Raw genomic sequence first — 21,922 nt, 5'->3', positions numbered from 1 at the left:
TTCGTCCTGTCGGTCGAGCGTTCATTGTTTTCCTAAAGTATACTCTAATGCTAAGGTGTTTTACTTTTGAGATTGATCGAGGGGGGAAGAAAAAGAGCCAAGAGAACAAGAATGAAGAACAATATACATAAAACTGATAACTATCACCGAAACGAAACGACAAATGCCCTTCCCCAGGAATGCGCCGAGCACAATGTAGTTACTTTGATTTGATTTGTTAAATGTCCTATAAAATAGCAAAGAGGGGGCGATAACAGTCCCACAAGAGCAAACAGCCCAAATAAAAGAAAAGGCGGAGCGTTAATTAAACAACATGCATAACCATGACCAAAGTGGCCAAAGTAACCAAAACGTAAAAGGTCAACTTGACTCCTAAACTGCCATTTTGCAGCGTATTCTGACAACGCTTCCCAAGTAAAAATCAAGGTGAGCCCTGCTTGCTGGCCTCTTCGACCTCCTTGCGCACCTCTTCCTGCTGGCGCATTTCGCGGACCTTGGCCATGACGACCTCCCGGAAGATGGCTCCCTTTACTTTTTGAATTGTCTGTTTAGTTTTGTCGGTGGGGCCGCTCTCAGCGCCGACGCTGCCAGAAGCTCCGTCGTCCTGGGCAGCTGCTGCAGCGGCCGCCTTCTGGAGTGGTGCTGCTGTATCAGTCTGCATATCAGAGTTTTCGGGGTCGTCTTCCTGCATCTTGAGAGCCTCAATACGGTTAGTAAGCTTGACGAGTTCGATGCCTCTGCGCAGGCGAGCCTTTGCCATGTAAGCCTTGATCTCTGGCAGCAAGTTGTGCTCAGTGGCACTCTCGCCGCTCAGCCACTTGTGCTTCAGCGCATCCTGGAAAAGATGTGTTAGCCTAGCTGTTGCGTTATTACGATGGACAGATAATTGTACAACATACTCCGCTACTCCAGCGGTCATCCGGGTTCGGCTGAAGTAGGCCAATAATGAAGTCTTTGGCGTCCTCACTAACGTCCTTCCAATAGCGCTCGTGGAAGATGACACGGGCAGATGTGCACTCCTCGATCAGGTCGGGCAGGTTTTCGGAACGGAAAGGCGAATAACCGCACAAGAGGGTGTACGTTATGACACCCATAGACCACATGTCGACGGGCTTTCCGTGGCCCTTTTTGAGCATGACCTCGGGCGCCGCGTAGCCGAACGAGCCTGCCATCGTGGTCAAGACCTCGTCCTTGCTGTCCAGCATCTTGGCGATGCCGAAATCAGCCAAAACCAAGTCGGAGTCAGACTGCTTTGTAAGGTACAGAAGGTTTTCCGGTTTTAGGTCTACGAAGCCCATTGTCAGACAAATAAGGCCACAGAGAAAGGAATGAAAACCTGGAGGGCCGTCATTAAAGCTAAAATATGTACATACCTCGATGCACGACGTTATTCTTGTGCAGGTAGTCAACCGCACTGAGAACCTGTTTGATGGTCTGCGAAGCATCCTTCTCGGTGAACTTGCCCTGCTCACAAATTCGATCGAACAGCTCGCCGCCCGTAGCAAGCTCCGTGACAATGTAGTATTTATCCTACCGGACAATGTATCAGTGTCATCAAAGAAGAGAGAAAAGAAATTCTCAGCCAATACAGATAAAGGGAGTTTAGTCCTACCCTCGATTCAAACCAGTCCACAAAGCGGACAATATGCGAATGCTTCAGATTTTGGAGGAGATTCAACTCGTCGTAGACCATCTGTTCGTTACCCTTGACATTCTTTTTCAGGATGACCTTGATGGCGACCTTTCCGGTCGGGCCATCTGCCTCGCGGACAATACCATATGTGCCTGCGCCGAGCATGCGACCAAAGTGGTATTTGGATCTGTAAGGGAGTCAGCAGCCGCTGGAAAGAAAACAGTGCACGCGTCTTTGACGGTTGGAAGGTGTCCAAACTTTTTGTCATAGCTGTCGGGTTGGCCATGAAGGCGGCTTAGCATACTAGAGACTGAATAGAACAAGTTGGTATTAGTCTTTAACCTTATCCAGAGAGCTGCATGTAATTGCTTGTTGGACCGCGAAAGGACAGTGCCGGCAGGCAACAAGAAGGGCCCTCGGCTGGAACGAGATAGCCTGCGACTTACAGCTCATATTGGAGTTGGTATTGAGGAACCCCTTCGAGGCGCACCATATATCACAGGGATTGTATCCGGTATGCGCTCAAGGCACACGAGATGATTGATTTAGGACAGCTGAGACGCAAGCAGCGTGGGCTATATGGGTAGCGACGGAGGTCCACACAAACGAGTCTCAATGGGCGCAAGGCGGGCAGGCAGAGTTTTCGGAGCCGACGGTGGATGCGCTTTCACAGACTGTTGGGCAGCACGAATTGGTTCAATGTCGGTTGGGTATTAACGGCGGTGGCAGCAGCTTCTTTATCGGAATCGTGGGCGTGCTGACGGTAGGGAACATCAACGGGAGATATAGTAGGAAAGGTCGGAGAGAGACGATGGGAGAGGGTGAATAGGGCCCTATACAAGGAACTGAGTTGGGAAAAGCACACGATGGACGAGGGAGGAAACGAGAATTGCGTCAAGAAATACGGCCAAGAATTTAGAAGCAGTGTTGAAAGAAAAACAAAGGATATCCGCTCCTTGCAAAGGGGTGGAGCAAACTAAAGTTAATTGCGAAGTACGAAGTTGGCAGCCGCCGAATGGCTTCAGCCTCCCGCGGCATAGTTCGCGAGTAAGGCTCACATTGACGGAGGGCTCATAATGCAGTCAAGAGAGGGGCTGCCGAGAAACAAGATGAGAAGGAGGGGTGGCGCCTTCACTACGACGGAGGAGTCAGATAGAGCGAGTGTCTGGTTGTGTTGGGTGGCCTGGTCAGCCTGGCTGCCCAGGAGGCCCTCCCCCACTTGATGCCTCGCATTGAGGGCGCCGCGCAGGGGAAAATAAGATACGTTGGAGTGCCCATGGGGCTGAATGGTCAGGCACAGCCCCACGGATTAATATCTTACATTTTCGCACACCCATAGCTCGTTTCGGGCAGGATCGCCTTGAACGACGGCCAGTCGACCAAATCATTGCGACACATGGCCGTACGGGAAAGATAATTGTGTAAGATGCCACTGTCAATGACACGACATTTTGGATAAGTAATTACGCTGTGGACAATCGTTGCAGAGATGCGAGTTCGCTGTGCGGCATCGTAGGATACTAAAAACACATTGGAGAAGAACCAATGCGCTGTGGCAGAGTGTGTGCCTGAGTTGGACGTAGAGCCGCATTCGCACTTGCGACCTGGTTGGCTAGCTGCAATAGCGTAATGTTATTATGCATATCGTGTCCTCTCACTGAACGTCTGTTTCGTCCATTGTCGAGACGTATTTATTATGTTTGTTGCGTTCTTTACAGTAGTGGTCTATTTCTAACACTACAGTAGGCTTTTCGAGGCGGGATGATAACGTGGCCAGCTACTGCGTGCAGCTATCGGGGTGTTACATTATCCTTATATACACGGGATGCCGCGCGACTGAAATTGTGGTTGGTGAGAAGGAAAAGCCCAAGGACGGCTATTTAGAGCAGCTTTTCGGCCCAATGGGCTTACTCGGATCCGTGGTTGGTCTTAACCTTGAAGATGAGAAGGTGCTGGACTAGTTGCTCTCGCAACAAACCGTTAGCTGTGGGCGTCTTAAGGCTCTTTATTACGAGGATATCAAGCTGATAGTGGATACGCCGTCCTAATACGGGTCGATGTATCCTCGCCATGGCCATCTGGTTCATCCACCACAAGGGAGCAGATAAGAAGCCCAAGCCGTAAGTAAAAGCCATCACAGCTTTACTTTATGTATCAATAACAGGGCGGATGAGACAATTTTCTTCTTCTTTCCCACCAAACGCTAAATTCCGACGTGATCAACATCAATATCAGCCTCGCCAATCATTCGCAAGAGAGCCGCGTCTCCTACCTTCAAAGAGGAGCCCGTCAACCCTCGTACCAACCGCCAGTCTAATGGGGATGTTCCTCTTAGGTCTGTGCTTAGCTAAAGAGTGCCCCGAAGCAATATGTTGTGTCAACGTACCTTAGGCTCATCGCTTTTTCTTTTATATCTACATAGTTCTCTAGGTTGTTTTCTAACGCGAGCCGCGGCTTCAAAGGGTATTTCTCACCCTAGGATGGAACCTGTGTAGCCGGCTTTAAAATGAAAATGGACTTTACTTCTATGAGAGCACGATGGAAGGAGTTCCGGAGGTGGCACCATCAGAACCGCAGGGGCACCGGCACAACAGACGAGAGCTTTAGAAGAGAAGCGGCGCCACTTCGAGTCTACTGGAGCGGGACCGATAGTGACTGAACCGAATTTCGAAGCGACTATGCGGACCATGTGGCTGCAGGAACAGGACACAGGCCGGTGGGAGTTGATCAGGGAGGTTAAGGATGGAGGCTTCGCGCAGTATGAGAAGGCTGCACGGCAACGCCTGGCCAAGCACGGCTACCGCGAGGTCTTCTCAAGATCCTCGGTGGTAAAAAAAAGAGGGTGACGTGGACCGAGTACCTCGAGTTCGAATACTGGTGGCAGGATGTGAACACCAGGACTGTCCACCGTCGCAAGCCGTCGCACGACAACGCCAGGGAAGAGCTTGTGGAATCGGGGGTCCGGAGAACCGGTGAGACGGAAGAGGATTTGTCTGCACCGCAGACGAGCGTCCTCGATCAACAAAGCGCGCCACGGAATGAAGCCATCCAACGCTTTATGAGACAGGCAAAGACATACCGTGAAGCTAAGACGGTGGAATCTCGCCAGTTCTTCCGGGTCGAGTGGGCTTCAAGTCAGATGTCCAAAAAGTCAGTAATACAAAAGCCTTCAGTGCACAAGTCAGCCACGAGGACGAGAAAACGGTAACCTCATGAAGATGAAGAAGCCTTGGATGAGGCCGTGGGGCAGCGCCCTGTCACGAAGAAGCAAAGGACGGAGCCAGAGCGGAAGCAGGATAGAAGGGTCTCAAGTGGGACGAAAGCAACGGCAGTACGGCAACGGGAATCAGGTATGACATCAGGCCTCTTTTCTCTGACAAGCCCGGCATGGGAATTCAAGGGAGGGAAAGTGACCTAGGTATTTTGCAAGAGATAACCCGAGAGAAAGTCCCTCGTTTTACTGCGTAATACTGAAGCATGTAAATAATGCATAATTTTCCGACAAGAAGCTAGTTGTCCAATATGTTCATACGGGCCGTGAAGCCTCTTATGTAGCCACCATTCACGTCACTGCCCCGGCGCCCATTCATCACCGTTTCGAGGTTCTAACGGAACGGTGGGTTGCCAGCCAGGCTTTCAATATTAGACCATGGCCGCATGTCAGCTATTTCTAGCTGGCTATCAGGCTTACGCCACACTATTTCGCCCGTTGCCTCAAGTCACTTTTGGCGTGGCTTGGTCGGACCCACTTTTGGGGGCCTTAGGTCCTGCTCCTGAGCCAAAATTCCAATGCGCTCAAGACAGTCCCCAAGTTTACATTCAACATCAAGGCAAAATAGCCATGCCGCCCCACCAATAACGACAGAAACATTCATGTTCCCAAAGAAGAATGCCTTTTTCTGCCACGGCCGCCAACCATTCTTAAACCTCAATCGCTCCCAGTGCAAACGAGAAAACTTTGCGCCCGTTTTCTCGTCACCCCATGCGTACAGCACCTCACTGGGCTTTCGTTACGAACGAAGCTATCGAACGGCAACGAAGCAAGCATATGACGCCGCACGGAGCCTGCGATCCAGCACAGGAACGGACTCGACCTTTATTCAGTCCCGGACGGCACCTCCTGACCACCACCCACCGTGACGAACTGCTCCAGAACAGGGCCTTACCGTAGCTGGCTGTTTATGATCTTCGCATATCACGACGGCACGTGGCATCTTGTAATACTTTGAGGGCGAGTGATTACCTAACCAGTCATACTTCCTTTTATAACTTGTCTGTGAGTCCCTCTTAACGAAGTACGCTTATCGACTCCCTTCCGCGAAACCACGTCTTGCCGTAGCATCTTTGCCCCCGCTCTTCATCTAAGAGTGAAGGTGCGTCGCACAGAACCGAGCGCCTGAGCCACCGCACAGTATTCTTTATATTTACCTGACTTAGACGATTCACACCTTCATCAGACGACATGATCTCCTCACAGAAGCGGCTGCAAAAGGAGCTATTAAAGGTTGGCCGCCACCTTCCAAGCTTCTATTTTCCGTACTCTGGAGCGTGGTACTTTTTTTTAGCCGGTCACTAACCAGTGCCAACCGTCTGCTTGTTAATTTCAATCCAGATTGGGAGCAGTGGCTTGCCTCCTGGTATCACACTCGTATCATCGGAGAATCTTGAAGAATGGATAGCCGACATCCAGGTTCTTGACCAGAATCCTCTATACATGGACCAAACCTATCGACTGAAGTTTAGATTTCCCCCAACTTACCCAATTGGTAAGTGATGTCGGCCACATGGCTTGGCTTTGGAAGAACTGTTCTGACTGTTGTATAGAGCCGCCAGAAGTCGTGTTTCTTCAAGGCCCTGATCGGCCGATTCCCATGCACCCACACATCTACTCCAATGGCATCATCTGCCTTGACCTACTTGGGTCACAAGGCTGGAGTCCCGTCCAGAACGTTGAGAGTGTCTGTATGAGCCTGCAGAGCATGCTGACCGGCAATACGAAAAATGAGCGGCCGCCTGGCGATGCCGAATTCGTACGAACCAACCGTTTACGGCCCCGTGATATTAACTTTTACTACCACGACAATAAAGTATAACTATTCTTGTGTGTACAGCGCACTTGTGCGGTGTCTACGGCCCAAGTCGTGGGCCGCGCAATAATTATCTTTGAATTTAGAGCAATTCCATCTTCCAACTGTTAACTTTTTTTGTCTTCTTGGGGGCTGGCGGGGGGGGGGGGGGGGCGGGGCATCTTATATATTGATTCCGTAAATTCTTCCGATTCCGCTCTGTACGTCTCTCGATGTTAATTGTAGCACGTGTCTTGTACTAATTATTACGCGTTTTCGACACCTATAATTTCGTCCCAGTATATGGGAGCTACGGATGGTGGGTCCTGTGGGCCCAGTATGAACCCCGACTTATCGGCCTTCAGCCGCGAAACTGAGATAGAGCTTCCCGTCACGAACAGGTTCCATCAGCTACATACTTCATTGTCTGTTTGCGCTATTTGCACCCCGCCACCAATAGCCCCTTCAATAGCCATATCTGAAGTATATTCAATTGTGCGGGCTTTTAGACACCGCATACAGTTCCGAGCGGTCGCTTTTCCGCTCTCCACCTTTTGCCTACTCCCTCCACGACTCGCCCACGAACCTAGTGCTGTGAGTCGAAACAAGCCAATAGCGCTCGCCATGGCCCCCCAAGCAGTCTTCGATACCGGCGAGGTGAGGGATAATGCGAGACGAGATCTGCTGTATCTCCTTGAGGCGGTTCGTGGCAAGAAGAACCTTGTCATCGAGAAGAGCCTCGCCGGGCCTATTGGCACCATTGCCAAAGTCTCCACGCTACAGGATTACGGTGTTGATAAGTTCTTCTTTCTCGAGAATGGAAATACCGATACGAGTCAGACCAACGTCATCTTCGTCGCTCGTGGCGAGTGTGGCCGCCACGCACAAGACATAGCAGGTGCTTACTTCCCTTTGCAGACGCCCTTCTCTCCCGTTCTGTCCGCGCTGTCTACCTACCCTTGCCCTCATTATTGACGGTTTTGCATCTTAAATTCATATAGACCAAATTCGCAGACTGCAACGAGAGAGCCAAACCGGACACGACTTTCATATTTTCTGGGTGCCTCGCCGGACGCTCGTGACGCATGCCATACTCGAAGAGGCTGGAGTGCTTGGTGACGTGAGCATCTCAGAACTACCACTATATTTTTTCCCTCTCGAAAATGATGTGCTGTCGCTCGAGCTAGACGAGACCTTCCAAGACCTCTATCTCGCAAAAGACCCGACTGCGTCGTTTCTCCTCGCAAAAGCACTCATGGGCATTCAACAGTGCCACGGTCTCTTTCCACGCATTATCGGAAAGGGAGACAACGCCAAACGTGTTGCTGAGTTACTGGACCGCTTCCGCCAAGAACTCCTGGCTGGCGAAGACGTTAGCGATGCTAGTAAAGTAGGCCTCACACCGAGTACCACAACTGAGAGTGTCATTATTATCGACCGCGAGGTCGACCTAGTCACGCCGCTTCTCACCCAACTGACCTATGAGGGTCTGATCGACGAATTGTATGGAATTCAGAACAATCAAACCGATGTCGACTCGACAATCGTTGGTGCAGCTGCGGCTTCGACGAGTTCTGGAGGCGCACAACCTGCATCTGCGTCTGCATCGGCTGGTGGGAGTGCATCTTCTGGTGTCTCCTCAGGGACGCGAAAACGGAAGATTCAGCTGGACTCATCTGACAAGCTCTATGAAGAGCTTCGTGACGCCAATTTCGCCATTGTCGGCGGTCTGCTCAACAAGGTTGCCCGTAGGCTCCAGAGCGACTATGAAGGCCGACACAGTACGCGAACCACGGCGGAATTGCGAGACTTTGTCCAGAAGCTCCCGGGCTACCAAGCCGAGCAAGCCAGTCTCAAAATCCACGCGGGGATTGTTGAAGAGATTTACAAATACACTCGAAGCGACGAGTTTAGCAGCCTTCTCGAGGTGCAGCAAAACCTTGCTGCAGGTGCTGACCCTTCCGCCCAATTTGAGGCCATCGAAGAGCTCATCGCCCGTGACACACCCTTGAACCAAGTCCTCCGCCTGCTCTGCATCTACTCCTGTATTTCCGGCGGTATCAAACCTAAGGAATACGACCAATTTCGACGTTTGATCCTCGAAGGATATGGATACCAGCACCTCCTAACGCTGCAAAATCTTGAAACCCTGCAAATGTTTTTGCCACGATCATCTCCACTGGCCGGTATGATTCCAATGGCTGGCTCTGCTGGAGCCACGGGCACAAAAACCAACTACACATTTCTCAGAAAGCAGCTGCGGCTTATCGTCGATGAAGTCAGCGAGCAGGACCCGAACGACATTGCATACGTTTATAGTGGGTATGCGCCACTTTCTGTGCGGCTGGTCCAATGCATCCTGCAAAAGCAATATCTTTTGACATTCACGAAAGGTAACGGTGTCACTAGCGGATCCCAAGGCTGGCGCGGTTTCGACGAGGCGGTTAAACATGTGCGTGGCCAGACATTTGATATCCTTCAAAAGGGAGAAGACAAGGCTGTTAAGGCGAGGGCGCTGCTATCTGGTAGCGGAAACAAGAAAACTGTGTTTGTTGTATTCGTTGGCGGCATTACCTTCACCGAGATTGCGGCGTTACGGTATATTGCACGGAAAGAAGAAGGTGAGTTGACCCCAGCGACCATTGTTTCCGCACTCGAATACTAACATGTTTTGGATAAGGCCGGCGTAGGATTGTTGTTTGCACGACATCAATTGTAAGCGGTAATAAGATGATGGCAGCTGCTGTTGAGACTGGATCATTTAAGCGAGATGGCGGTTTGGACGCCGCGACAGCCCCGTAGGGCTTTGAAGTACACTGAGTTATACCACGGTGCCAACAGGTATTTGGATGATTGCAACGATACACAGAAAGGTTGTAATAGAAAATTTCTATACATTATATTCGTATAACTGCTTGCCTCGCTAGAGCATAGCTTTTTGCGTTTTCGATACTCAAAATTTGACGACGTCAACGATGCGGCGGGCTTTGATTTCATTCGAATTATGTAAGGGAGGAAAGGGCAACGTAAGTCGCTGGTGTAATTTGGGGACACTTTGGACTTGGCTTTCTTGTAGCAAAATTATTAATCACGTGATGCCTTCGCTTCGCTAGCTTGACTGAACTTTGTCGCTGGTAAATTCGACACAGGGGCATTTGTAAGGAGAGATATTTTGTTGTCGTCAGTAGGTTCTACCGCAGAGAGACCTTGCCTTCGATGCTCATAGACGACTGTAGCGATCGAGGTCACTACAACAAAATTATAATAACATCAAGACGATTATCCCCTAGAGGCCGCAGCCAGAGGCAACGTCCATTCTACCTTGGCTACACATCGCCCTCAGCTGAATCATACTTTCACCGATGGCCCTCAACTGGTAATCAGTGCAAGCGAATTGACTCAACGAAGAGTCTAATGACGACGATATCAATACGAACCCTGAAAGACCAAAAAAAAACGGGCAGGCCAAGTCTGTTGATTGTGCCAGATTCACGATTTACGCGCTCGATCTTTTCTTGGTACGATATTCGCCATCCCACCCGACCGAGTTCACAGCTTCGAGATGTCTTGGGATCCTAATCCCTACCAGTTCAATTTGTCATATTGTGCTTCCATATCGCTTTGACTGACTTTATTCCCAGTTGACCAGGCTGGATAAACTCTCCTTTCTGCATTGAATGCCTTTGTAGCGGGCTTTCCTTCAAACAAGGAAGGAACGCGTACCGTCTAGAAAGAATAAACTTCATTCTCGTCTCGGAAGGTTGTATGAACGAACGCTTAGGCGCGTATCTACATACTTTGGACGGCCAGTACATAGATACACACGCGCCGATTACCGATGATGGGGCTGCCCGTCACAGAGTGCTGCATAACGCCCTGTGTATACCACGCCCACTCACTTTTGGAGTGATAGTGTACGGTTGAGACAAAGGCCAACGAGACTGAACTTTCGGATCCTAGAAAATGGATAGCATTACCACGCTCCGGGTCCATGATAAGGTTACAGTCCAAGATGAACCGTCGACGATCGAACCCAGCTCAACGCCTGGACTTCCTGATAAATACGGAGAGCATATGTTTCGTGAGGTGAGAAACTTCGTTGGCGAGACAAAGGAATCAAATTTAGTGCTGGAGAAAGGTTTGCCAGATTCGTTATCCCAGCCTCTTGCTCCTGCTGTTGGAAACGAGACTACCTTCCACATACGTCGCGGAAACTTGTCCAACCAGCATTCGAGTCCATCAGCTGCCAAGGTGTCTCAAGGAGAGGACACGGATACTGTCAGTGAGCTCGCCATGACAACACAGACAGACCCAGGCCTTCCACTTGGGGCATCCAATGACAACTCCCAATCAGCCATCACAACACAAACTGTTCCTCAAATCACTTCCCTGCCTGCCACGCCACAAGGAAAGCCTGAAACGGCATCAAAAGACGACTTGTCTCAAAAAACCGAACTACCTTTCATGGATCCGGGCACATCAACCATAGGGCTCCAAACGAAAGCCAGTATATCCGGCATGGAGGAGTTTGAAAGACGCGCTTGTGACAGTACCACGAGGATACAAGCTTCACTGCATACAGCGTAAGTAGTTATTTTTCTGGCCTAGAATTTTCATAGCACGACAAAACTCATTGGCTCGATTCTTACCGTTTTGGTCCTGCTTAGATCACAAAATGCGCTGGCGTCTCCTGTCGTTCGACACGTGGTCTTGCAAGAAGGCGTGCAGACCACAGCGTTATCGTCTCTTTCCTCTCACTCACATGTGTCCGGACCGAGCTCTACTTTCTCGGAAATTTCCAGCCAGTATGAGACACCTCCAGACAGCAACTCTGCCATGCCAACTGCTGGGCCCATATCTTCCAAAGCCGAGGCTAAGCCAGCCTTGCAGGTCCCTCAATGTGATTGTCAAGGCATGAATGAAACTCAGAGTAATGTACAGGATGCGGCTGCCCCGAAGGTTTTATCGGGGATACAAAGCGATCCGGACCATTTACCCCACCAATGTCGCACCTTGTCATCATCTCCAAAGAGGGTCTCTGTATCCAGACGACCGATTTTCAAAATTCGGCCGAAGTCTTCTATTCCCTCTGACCTCACACCGCAGGAGTACGCAGGACAGTGTATTGCGGCGGCGGAGTCTTCCAGACTGAATCCTTATGCGCTACACGAAGAAGAGCATGCAATGCTTCGTCACCATATTAGCCACGCACAAGTCACAACATATCTCAATATACGCAACGGGATTCTTCGGTTCTGGCTCCGAAATCCCAGTACTGCTGTGACGAGAAATGATGCCATGGGTTGTTCTAGAGACAGGCGCTGGTTCAGGGCAGCTGGTGTTTGCTTTGACTGGCTTGTCCGCCGAGGATACATCAATTTTGGATGTGTCAAGATTAAGGAGCCACCGAAGGACAAGGGTGCTAAGGCATCACTGCTGAAATCGGAAAGTATGACGTCGCATTCTCTACACAGGCAGAAGAAGACCATAGCCATCATTGGCGCTGGTATGGCTGGGCTCGGCTGTGCTCGCCAGCTGGATAACCTTTTCAAGCAACACCACGACCTACTTGTCAGCCTGGGCGTGGATGTGCCCAGTATTGTCGTCTTAGAGGGGCGCGATCGGATAGGTGGCCGAGTTTATTCGCGACCATTCCAAGTCCAGACCCGCCACCAACACCCGGATTTTCACCAAAGCCGGTGCACTGCTGAAATGGGTGGTATGATTGTCACGGGCTTCGACCGAGGCAACCCGATGAACACCCTTATTCGTGGTCAGCTGGGCCTAGGATACCACGCCTTAATTACTGCGACAACGATATATGATATCAACGGCAAACCTGTCGATGATGTGCGGGACGGTCTGGTAGAGAATTTGTTCAATGAATGCCTTGACCGCGTGAGCGAGTACAAGTTCAAAGTGCCTCTACCAAAGGGCATTGAAGGAAATCATTCTTGCATGGATGACGGCCGTGACAATACCTCAGAGGGGCACCCTACTATTGCTTCGATTGAAGACAGTGAAGCGGTAATACCATCGACCATGGCGGCTGCTGAGATTGAAGTCGCAACTTGGGAACAGACAACATTGCTACGGTATGCGACACCCAAAGCAATGGAGCCACCAAGGCACAAAAAAGCCACCTTGGAAGAACCATATGCAATCGGGAGGCTTCCACAAGCCGATCTGGTTCCTGTTTCATCTGATCGACTTACAGGGAGAGCCCATCTGGAACCCGGGACGCACGCTACGCTAAATGCAGCACACAAGCTGAAGAGTATGGGGTGGTCATTGAAACCGGGAGTCCTGGAGTCGAGAGACTTGGATCTGGACCCTGCTTCTAAATCGCCTAGAGCAACCCTTGGATCCGTCGTTGAAGATGCAATTAGGCAATATGGAGAGCTTCTTGATTTGAACTCGCAAGACTACCGGCTTCTCAACTGGCACATTGCCAATCTGGAATATAGCAATGCTATAAACCATAGCCGCTTGAGTCTCAAGGGCTGGGATATAGATGCTGGGAATGAGTGGGAAGGAAGGCATAGTATGATCATTGGTGGATACCAGAGCGTGCCTCGTGGTCTGATGCTTTGCCCTAAGCCCTTGGATGTTCGGAGACAGATGGCAGTGAAAAAAATCGCCATCAATGAGTCCGGTGACGATAACCGTGCCAGGCATGTCAAGCAGGACGAACAGCATAAGTCCCCCGTGATCATCGAATTTGAAAATGGGGACAAATTTGAAGCTGATTACGTTATCAGTACGATACCCCTTGGAGTTCTTAAGCATGGAAACGTCGAGTTTGACCCGCCGTTACCAAGATGGAAATCGAACGCGATTGACCGGCTCGGCTACGGCGTTCTCAACAAGATCATTCTCACATTCCGCCAACCATTTTGGGATACAGAGCGCGACATATTTGGTGTCTTACGCGAACCAGCCAACCGATATAGCCTCGATCAAAGGCAGTATTCGCAGCGCCGGGGCCGGATGTTCCAATGGTTCAATATTTCAAGGACGACAGGTATCCCTTGCTTGGTAGCCCTCATGGCCGGTGATGCTGCATTCGACACAGAGAAGGCTAGCAATGATGAGCTTGTTTCTGAGGCTACTTCCGTCCTACGATGCGTGTTTGGTGCTAAGAACGTTCCGGAGCCCATTGAGGCTGTCGTTACACGGTGGGCTTCGGACAAATTTTCTCGGGGCAGCTATTCATCAGCTGGGCCCAGCATGGAGATTGACGATTACGATTCTATGGCTCGTCCTGTGGGAAGGCATCTTCATTTTGCGGGTGAACACACCATTGGGACACATCCGGCCACTGTTCATGGAGCCTACCTATCGGGCCTGCGTGCAGCATCAGACATTTTCGAGGAGTTGGTGGGCCCAATCGATATCCCGACGCCGTTGGTACCTCCGAAAGAGACTTTGACGTCTGTCATTAAACGAAAGGTTGCCTTAGACGAAGATGAAGGGAAGACTGGTGATGAAAGTAGTAGTAGCATCAGTGCTAGCGGTGGTCGCGGAAGTAACACCGGGGAGGCGAAGACAAACAATCGCAAGCGTTTGGAAGTACGAGAATCGCACATCCAACAACACATCAACAGTCAGATTGGAGACCGACCCTCGCAACCCCCTCGAGGGTCGGAGAGCGCCTATTCGCTATTTAGTAAGGCGAACTACGAACGGGCACGCAAAAAATGCGAAGAAGGACGTCGCCCTGGCAAAGGTCGTTCCACCCCGAACGAAGTACGGGTTCTCACGTCCAAAATGTGGCGCAGTGCTAGCGCAGAGGAGAGGCGTCCTTTTGCAAATGAAGCAGAGGCTCAAAAACAGATGTACGAAGCGGCTCTTTGTGAATACAACCAGATGATAGCCGAGTGGGACCAACGTGCTTCGGATCTACGTGTGGCCTACGAGCTTGAGCATCCCAGGACCTGCGAACAGGATATTGAGCACACGCCACAGACATTATCACCGTCAGTCTCCGACCTCGTTACTGGGACACCACAACGCTCGAGTTCTATTAGTGCCCGTCGTCTTAGGCGGACGACCAACTGTCAAGCAGGAATCGACAGTGATGTAGAAATGAGCGGTTGATATCCTGGATGGAACTTTGCCGGCTTTTGACATTTTAGTTTCCTGCGCCTTTTATGAAAGGTTTAATGTCTTGTCATTACCCTGGTTGATGGCCTATTTGGTCCTTTCCGTATGCTGATGCCAGGTTACCATTTTGTGTTATTCTTGAACTACATTGTATATACGACATATATATTTATATGCTCTAAAACCGGGCGCTGAGTTACAGGTGGTAAAACTACACATAAAATTCTTACAACGGCAAGCTTACGGTAATGTCGATGTCGTGATAGGCTCCGCCTCTATGCGGAGTATATTCATGAAAGTCATTACCGCACATTGGGATTTTAGTTTTCCTGGTAATACAAACTTCTACTATTATCACCAGTGCCTAGGGCTAGCTTTCACGCCCATGACGACACGCGTTAGCTGTGGAAATTTATTAGTTGTTTTGTTCCGGCTCTGTATACAAAAGAAAATAACATAAAATATAACAGACAGGGGAACAAAGAAGAAATTGTGGTTTGTTTTCCCAAGCTAAGAGACTTGTGAATAACACGAGAGGCTGTAAGAATAAAGGACGCCCTCATTTCATCCTTGCAGGCCTCGTCTGGCTCATTCACTCCTACAATATTGCCCCCGCCGCTGCCGTCTCATGCGTTTTTACACATAATTTACATGTCCTCAGAAGCAGTGGCACCAGTAATAATCTCGACCAGCTCGCCCGTAATGACGGCTTGGCGAGTACGGTTGAAGAGAATCTGGTACTTGTTGATCATCTCACCAGCGTTCTTGGAAGCGTTCTGGAGGGGGAAAGGTTAGTACACAGTATTTCTTGCGGCGAGAGTAGAACGATAACAGTGAAGTGCCGATATGCAGACTTACGTCCATGGCGTTGCGGCGGGCGGACTGCTCGCAAGCGTGGCCCTCAGCAAGAGCCCAGAAGATGGAGTTGGCAAGGGCGTACTCGCGCAGGTTGGGAAGCAGAGCCTCGTCGACCTCGAAAGCAGAGAAGTTGGCTGGATATATGTTAGCAGTTGACCTCTAAAGGTATCTAGGGCCGTTGAGAGAAAACAAATGTGACGTGAGAAACGTACGTGACGCGGCGATGGCCTCCTCGGAGAAGGCCTCGATCGTGGTGGGCTCGTAGGTCTGGGCGTTCACAAATCTGTTGTACAGAATGCGGATGGAGCTGTAATCGCCGGGGAGCTGCACGATCTGGTCGGCGATGGCCTGGGCCTCTGCGAAGGTGGGGATGTCACGGCCGACGCCGGCGAAAGACAGAGCGATGTCTTTGCCGTTGGTGCGCTGCAGCTGCGACTTGCACTTCTCTCCCAGAATGACGAGGTCATAAGACGGGGAAGTGCCGGCAGTGGACTGCTCCGCGAACAACTTCCGGACGGTACGGGATAGACCCGAGTGGATACCACCGCAAAGGCCCTTGTCGGAGCTGCAGACGACGAGCAGCGTTTTGTTCTTGTCCTCACCAGCCTCGAGGGGTTTGGTCTCGGCCTCGTCGAAAACCTTGTTGGACGTTTCTCCGTAGTTGCGGCTGTCGAACATGGCGCGCTGCGCCCGGTTGAGCTTAGTCGAGGCAACAATCTTCATGGTCTTGGTGATCTTCTCAATGTTGCGAATGGACTTGAGACGGTCCTCAATCTCGCGGAGCGTGGCGTACGACGCCGCGGGGGTGGCGGTCGCGAAGCTGCGAGCGTGGTTAGTCTTGGTCGTCCTTTGCATCTGGTGACTGGCCAGGCATCCTCCAATAATGCGCCACTTCCATCCAACTTGCAGTCGTCTAGTTCTCCGTCATCTGCTCATCCGTCCTGTGGCCGTCGATGTTCCTGTCGCGCAATGCAATCGAGCGCAGCTGGGCATCCCTCAGCGCCGGCCATTGTTCCACTTATTCCTGTTTTCCATGCTCCTTTGTCCTAAGCATCCAACTTGTGTTTCTAAGCTTCACTTACCGAGAAGCGGAAGCTCCTGCCCGCAGAGCTGGCCGTGCCGCTCTAGACAACATGTTCGACGAGGAAGGAGAGAAAAGGGCGTGACCGAGAAGTCGTCCAGGAGAAAGAGAAATCAATTGGTCGCTGGTGGATGGCGGCCAAAGATTCAATGAATAGAGAGTGAGGTCGATGCAGGTGGAGAGTGAAAAGAGCGATGTTTGAGGTCTTTTTTCATTTGGCCCCAACTTTGTTTCCGCTTGTTCTCGCGCTTTTCCGGGAAGTCTTTGCCCGCCTGTCCCTTTTTGCCGACTACAAATCGTGCAAGCCACCACCGCCACAACCCTGCCTCCTGTCCAGCTTGGTGGGTCGAGTTGTTTCGGAAAAATAATCACGTGATTGACCCACTGTATTTCAACCGATTTGTATACGTACATGAGAGTTGCGTAGAAGCTGGCCAAATTTTTTGTGTTGGCTGGAATGGCTCTTGAAAGACAGTATCACAGCAGCTTAGGACCCGGTGTGCTCCTTCCGCAACAGTCGCTCGCGCCACGCATAAAAAGTATTACGAGTCGCTCTTCGTCCCCTAGATTTTTACTGAACAATATGCTGCTCTCGGTAATTTCTCCGTATTCCGTTTACCAGCGCGATTGGCGGTTGAAACGTGAGGAAAATAAGCCTCAGTTCTTTTGAACTTTTCTCCCTTGTCACGCGTCCCCACAGACAGTCTGGCCTTCACAGTGTCCTCGCCGCCCACTTTTCCGCCCGTCCTTCTAGTCATCGAATCTGGACGCTGAGCGTTCCATTTTCCTGTGCTTGGCTACCGTCCCCTAGCTCTCAAGGCTCGCGTTGATTGGTCTTTTTAGCCTCCAAAACTTTCTGGCCCTTTCTGGCGGCCATTCTCATGTCCCTCCCAAATCGCCTTCCACTGCTTTTCGAGGCCCATCTCTGCTGGCTAAATATTTTGCGTCTTCTTCCTCTCGTTTCCACCCTTTCCCCCCTTTCGTGGTCTGCATCAACATTATCTTGAATTACGATAACTTTCCTTTCAACCGGGTCCCTATCCCACTCGCCCTTGCTGGCACCGCCAATCCCTGTGGTTGGACGCTTTTCTTTTGTCGGTGCCTCGATTTTCCTCTCCGCATCTGTTCTTTTCACCTTGACGCGTCGTGCCGCTCAAACTCGAAACCATCCTTTTTCGGTCTCTCTGGACACTCGACGTACACCTGTGCGTTTCGCCGTGACGACGAATATGTCAGACAGCTCCGACGACGACCGGCCGCTGGCCGCCTCGAACGGACATGGTACGTTTGCCCTCGAAATCGCGTTTATGCGTGCGGCCAATCATCCTTGCAACTGGTCACAATGCTGATCGCAACATCCGCATCCTTCCTATCATGTTCCTTGTCCACAAACTGGATATCCTTTCCTCAGAGTCTTTTGACCATGCCGGCTGCTTCTCATCAAGTTCCTAACTTCTTTCGTACACCTCGCTAACCAATACGCTCGTATAGTATCTGCTTCTAGAATCTCCAAATCTGACGATACCGCCATGGACAACTATTCCCCGAACGTCAAAATGGCCCCTCCGGGCGTTTCCATCCGACATGGCCCAGTGACCGGCTTGAATGGGCTTGTGAAGCGCAAGTCACGTACGTCGAATGACCAGTCTGTTAGATACAGAGATGAGTCGGATAGTGACGACGACGCACCGATGGTATGTTTCACCTTTTTAGACGGGCGCGGAGCCATCAAATGATAATCTCGGTTAACAAACTCTCTAGGCGAAGCGTCAGAAGTCCAAGTATGCCGAGTCTGACAGTGAGGACGAACCGATTGTGTCTAAGAAGCAGTCCAAGTTGCCTTTGTCGATTAATGACACGCCTCTGATCAACACTGGGGATGGCAAGAAGCCTCTGGACGTCCGGCTCTCGAATAAGAAGGCCAAAATCGAACAGGAAGCCGAATTTGAGGCCAAGTCTCTCCTTGCAAACGGCTTAGGCAAGGCGAAGCGTCCATCTAACGGGACGTCGTTCTCCAAACCTCCCCAACCCGACGATTCGGAAGACGAGGTGCTTTCTAAACCGAAGAAGCGGCAGACAAACGGCGCGACACCCGCGTCGTTGAAGAAGTCGAACGGCACGAAAGCAAAAGATGAATCGGACTCTGACGTGCCCATGGCGAAGAAAAAGACGCCGAGCACTTCCAAGACTGCAGCGAGACCACCTGCCAAGCCAACTAGTAACAGCAAGAAAGCCGCTGCGTACACTCCTAAGAAGGCAGCACCGTCTAAGCCCATGAAGAAGGCTGAGAGCACTGAGCCGGGCGACGATGATGATGAGGAGGAGGAGTACCGGTGGTGGGATGCACCGAAAAAGGAGGATGACTCGATCAAGTGGACCACACTTGAACATGCTGGTGTCGTCTTCCCCCCGCCTTACCAACCCCTCCCAAAGCATGTTCGTCTGTATTACGACGGTGTGGCCGTGGACATGCATCCCGAAGCTGAGGAGGTTGCCACCTTCTTTGGGTCTATGCTCCATTTGACTGTCAACACCGAAAACCCGACTTTCAGGAAGAATTTCTTTGCGGATTTCCAAGCGGTATTGAAACAGACGGGTGGCGCGAGAGGTCCGGATGGCCAGAAAGTGGCTATAAAAGACTTTGCCAAACTCGATTTCAAGCCCATGTTTGAATACTACAAGGCCCAGTCCGAAGCAAGGAAGAACCGGACAAAAGAAGAGAAGAAGGCAGAGAAGGAAGAAAAGGCGAAGCTGGAGGCCCCATATCTCTACTGCAAATGGGATGGCCGGAAAGAAAAGGTTGGCAACTTTCGCGTGGAGCCGCCTGGCTTATTCCGTGGCCGCGGCGAGCATCCCAAAACAGGCCGAGTCAAGAAACGTGTCATGCCCGAGCAAGTCACGATCAACATTGGCAAGGATGCTGTTGTGCCCCAGCCACCCGCCGGACACAAGTGGAAGGGAGTGCAGCACGACAACAAAGCGACGTGGTTGGCTATGTGGCAAGAAAACATCAACGGAGCCTACAAGTACGTTATGCTTGCCGCAAACAGCGCCGTGAAGGGCCAGGCCGATTTCAAGAAATTTGAAAAGGCTCGTGCCCTCAAGAAGTACATTGGGCGTGTTCGTGCGGATTACACCCGAGAGCTTAAGAGTGAGGTCATGGCCGACCGCCAGCGTGCCACTGCCATGTACCTGATCGATCGATTTGCACTGCGTGCCGGCAATGAGAAAGATACCGATAACGAGGCAGACACAGTTGGCTGCTGCTCTCTCAAGTATGAGCACATCACGCTTCGGGAGCCCAACACGGTAATTTTTGACTTCCTGGGCAAGGACAGCATTCCGTACTACGACGAGGTGACGGTAGACCGTCAGGTGTTTAAGAACCTGAAGATGTTCAAGAAACCACCGAAGGAGGACGGTGACGATATTTTCGACCGCCTGAACGTAAGATCAAGTCTATTGTGCTCTCGTGTTCTCCGCTTCTTTTAAATACATGCAAGGTGCTGACTATGCTCACGTCTAGACTTCCCAACTCAATAAGCACCTGTCCAGTTACATGCAGGGCTTGACGGCCAAGGTTTTCCGTACCTATAATGCGTCATACACGATGTCGAAGTTGCTTCAAGAGCTTCCAGTCACCAACGTATCTATTGCCGAGAAGGTGAAGCTGTACAACGATTGCAACCGCAAGGTTGCCATTCTCTGCAACCATAAACGGACGGTCGGAGCCAGCCACGAGGCGCAAATGGAGAAAATGGGTGATCGTATCAAGGGCTTGAAATACCAGAAGTGGCGAACTCGGATGATGATGCTCGACCTTGACCCTAAGCTTAAGAAGAAAAAGGGCGCAGAGTACTTCGAACGCGGTCCGGAGCTAACGGACGAATGGATTCTTGAACACCAAAAGTTCCTTGCCGAAGAACAGCGTACCAAAGTCACCAAGAAGTTCGAAAAGGACAATGAAAAGCGCGCTATTGATGGCGATAAGCCGCTGCCAGAGAAGGAGCTCAAGGAGCGTCTGAAGACAGTTGCAGAACTTGAGGCCAAATTCAAAAAGGAGAACCGGACGAAGAAGGTTGAGGCTGAAGGAAAGGCTCCGTCCATTGAAAGGCTCGAGGCGGCTGCTCAAAAGATCGACGAGCGTATCCACAACATGGAGCTTCAGGCAGCAGACAAGGATGGAAACAAAGAGGTTGCTCTGAGCACCTCGAAGATCGTGAGTTACATACGATGTCCCTCTTTTTTTTATGGGCGACAGTGACTTTGTACTGACTACCTCTCCACAGAATTACATTGATCCCCGCCTCACTGTGGTCTTCTCTGAGAAATTCGGTGTCCCGATTGAGAAGTTCTTTTCGAAGACACTTCGTGAGAAATTCAACTGGGCTATTCAGTCTGTTGGAAACGACTCTACATGGGAGTTCTAAAGCATGTTGGTCTTATTCCATACTGCACTGTTTTATTTCGATGATGCTCCCTTTTTCATTTTGCATTGTATTTTCATCTTAGGTGGTACCGTTCTTGTTTTCGCGTTGAGTTTTGTTTTACTTGCTTGCAGTCATCTTATTATGTCTTTCATCGTTGGACGTCCTATTTGATTGTTTCTGGTTTTACTCGTTGCATTTTGGTGTTTTACTTTTAAATATGTCTACAGGCTCGATAGCGGGCCGGCTTCCCACAAAGCAGACGGCATGGACAAAATGTCGACGGACGTATGAGGCGTTGGGAGGTCAAAAGTGCATAGGGTGGTGTCTTGACCAGCGTTTGGCTTACAAATGCTACATGGAGCGAGGTCGGAGGGGAGCAATGGTGTTTGAATAGACATGAAATAGTACAGACTAGCTGGGGATAGAATCTTAATTAGAAATGCACAAAAGATTATCAAATGAAAACAAAAACATTCTGAACAACAAATCGTTGTAGCAACATGTCCATATGTGAGAGGTAGGGTGCAATCACCGATTACTATTTTCTTTCTGTCATTGTTTCCCCTCCTCTGCCTCCCTTGCCTCCTCTTCCTCCTCTTGGGGCAAAGTTATAGCAATTTTGATCAGTGAATGTATTAGAATTAAATATATAGTATTATGTTGTGCGGCTTACACAAAGATTAAGCCACACTGTGCACTGTATATATCCAGCGTGCATCTTGCACTTGCTTTTTACCTATGAATATGG

The 21,922-nt window shown here is 50.5% G+C and overlaps 7 protein-coding genes across 7 annotated transcripts; 5 read left to right on the top strand and 2 right to left on the bottom strand.

Moving 5' to 3' along the window:
• Window positions 1–421: 421 nt before the first annotated feature.
• Window positions 422–1,919, bottom strand: SPSK_09159 (Ca2+/calmodulin-dependent protein kinase; the record flags this gene model as incomplete). The annotated part of the gene is made up of 5 exons (XM_016735738.1): window positions 422–835; window positions 900–1,336; window positions 1,374–1,530; window positions 1,613–1,820; window positions 1,855–1,919. 5 exons carry the CDS (start codon window positions 1,917–1,919, stop codon window positions 422–424), a joined length of 1,281 nt encoding a protein of 426 aa, XP_016587555.1.
• Window positions 1,920–3,949: 2,030 nt separating this feature from the next.
• SPSK_11011 (uncharacterized protein) lies at window positions 3,950–4,841 on the top strand (the record flags this gene model as incomplete). The annotated part of the gene is made up of 3 exons (XM_016737232.1): window positions 3,950–3,968; window positions 4,166–4,461; window positions 4,518–4,841. The coding sequence occupies 3 exons, from the start codon at window positions 3,950–3,952 to the stop codon at window positions 4,839–4,841; spliced, it is 639 nt and encodes a 212-aa protein (XP_016587554.1).
• Window positions 4,842–6,095: 1,254 nt separating this feature from the next.
• Window positions 6,096–6,726, top strand: SPSK_09847 (ubiquitin-conjugating enzyme E2 W; the record flags this gene model as incomplete). Its single annotated transcript, XM_016736415.1, has 3 exons — window positions 6,096–6,137; window positions 6,246–6,399; window positions 6,458–6,726. 3 exons carry the CDS (start codon window positions 6,096–6,098, stop codon window positions 6,724–6,726), a joined length of 465 nt encoding a protein of 154 aa, XP_016587553.1.
• A 597-nt stretch (window positions 6,727–7,323) lies between these two features.
• SPSK_08772 (uncharacterized protein) lies at window positions 7,324–9,364 on the top strand (the record flags this gene model as incomplete). Its single annotated transcript, XM_016735360.1, has 2 exons — window positions 7,324–7,597; window positions 7,701–9,364. The coding sequence occupies 2 exons, from the start codon at window positions 7,324–7,326 to the stop codon at window positions 9,362–9,364; spliced, it is 1,938 nt and encodes a 645-aa protein (XP_016587552.1).
• A 1,298-nt stretch (window positions 9,365–10,662) lies between these two features.
• Window positions 10,663–14,799, top strand: SPSK_08325 (lysine-specific histone demethylase 1; the record flags this gene model as incomplete). The annotated part of the gene is made up of 2 exons (XM_016734926.1): window positions 10,663–11,282; window positions 11,319–14,799. The coding sequence occupies 2 exons, from the start codon at window positions 10,663–10,665 to the stop codon at window positions 14,797–14,799; spliced, it is 4,101 nt and encodes a 1,366-aa protein (XP_016587551.1).
• A 653-nt stretch (window positions 14,800–15,452) lies between these two features.
• Window positions 15,453–16,518, bottom strand: SPSK_09504 (F-type H+-transporting ATPase subunit gamma; the record flags this gene model as incomplete). Its single annotated transcript, XM_016736076.1, has 3 exons — window positions 15,453–15,581; window positions 15,664–15,797; window positions 15,876–16,518. 3 exons carry the CDS (start codon window positions 16,516–16,518, stop codon window positions 15,453–15,455), a joined length of 906 nt encoding a protein of 301 aa, XP_016587550.1.
• A 1,455-nt stretch (window positions 16,519–17,973) lies between these two features.
• SPSK_08418 (DNA topoisomerase I) lies at window positions 17,974–21,174 on the top strand (the record flags this gene model as incomplete). The annotated part of the gene is made up of 5 exons (XM_016735016.1): window positions 17,974–18,025; window positions 18,236–18,438; window positions 18,506–20,191; window positions 20,271–20,963; window positions 21,034–21,174. The coding sequence occupies 5 exons, from the start codon at window positions 17,974–17,976 to the stop codon at window positions 21,172–21,174; spliced, it is 2,775 nt and encodes a 924-aa protein (XP_016587549.1).
• Between the last annotated feature and the right edge of the window lie 748 nt (window positions 21,175–21,922).

Source organism: Sporothrix schenckii (genome assembly GCF_000961545.1).
Source record: "Sporothrix schenckii 1099-18 chromosome Unknown Cont44, whole genome shotgun sequence".
NCBI classification, from domain to species: Eukaryota; Fungi; Ascomycota; class Sordariomycetes; order Ophiostomatales; family Ophiostomataceae; genus Sporothrix; species Sporothrix schenckii.
The sequence above is the reverse complement of the archived record's forward strand: the minus strand, read 5'-3'. Positions and strand labels throughout refer to the sequence as shown.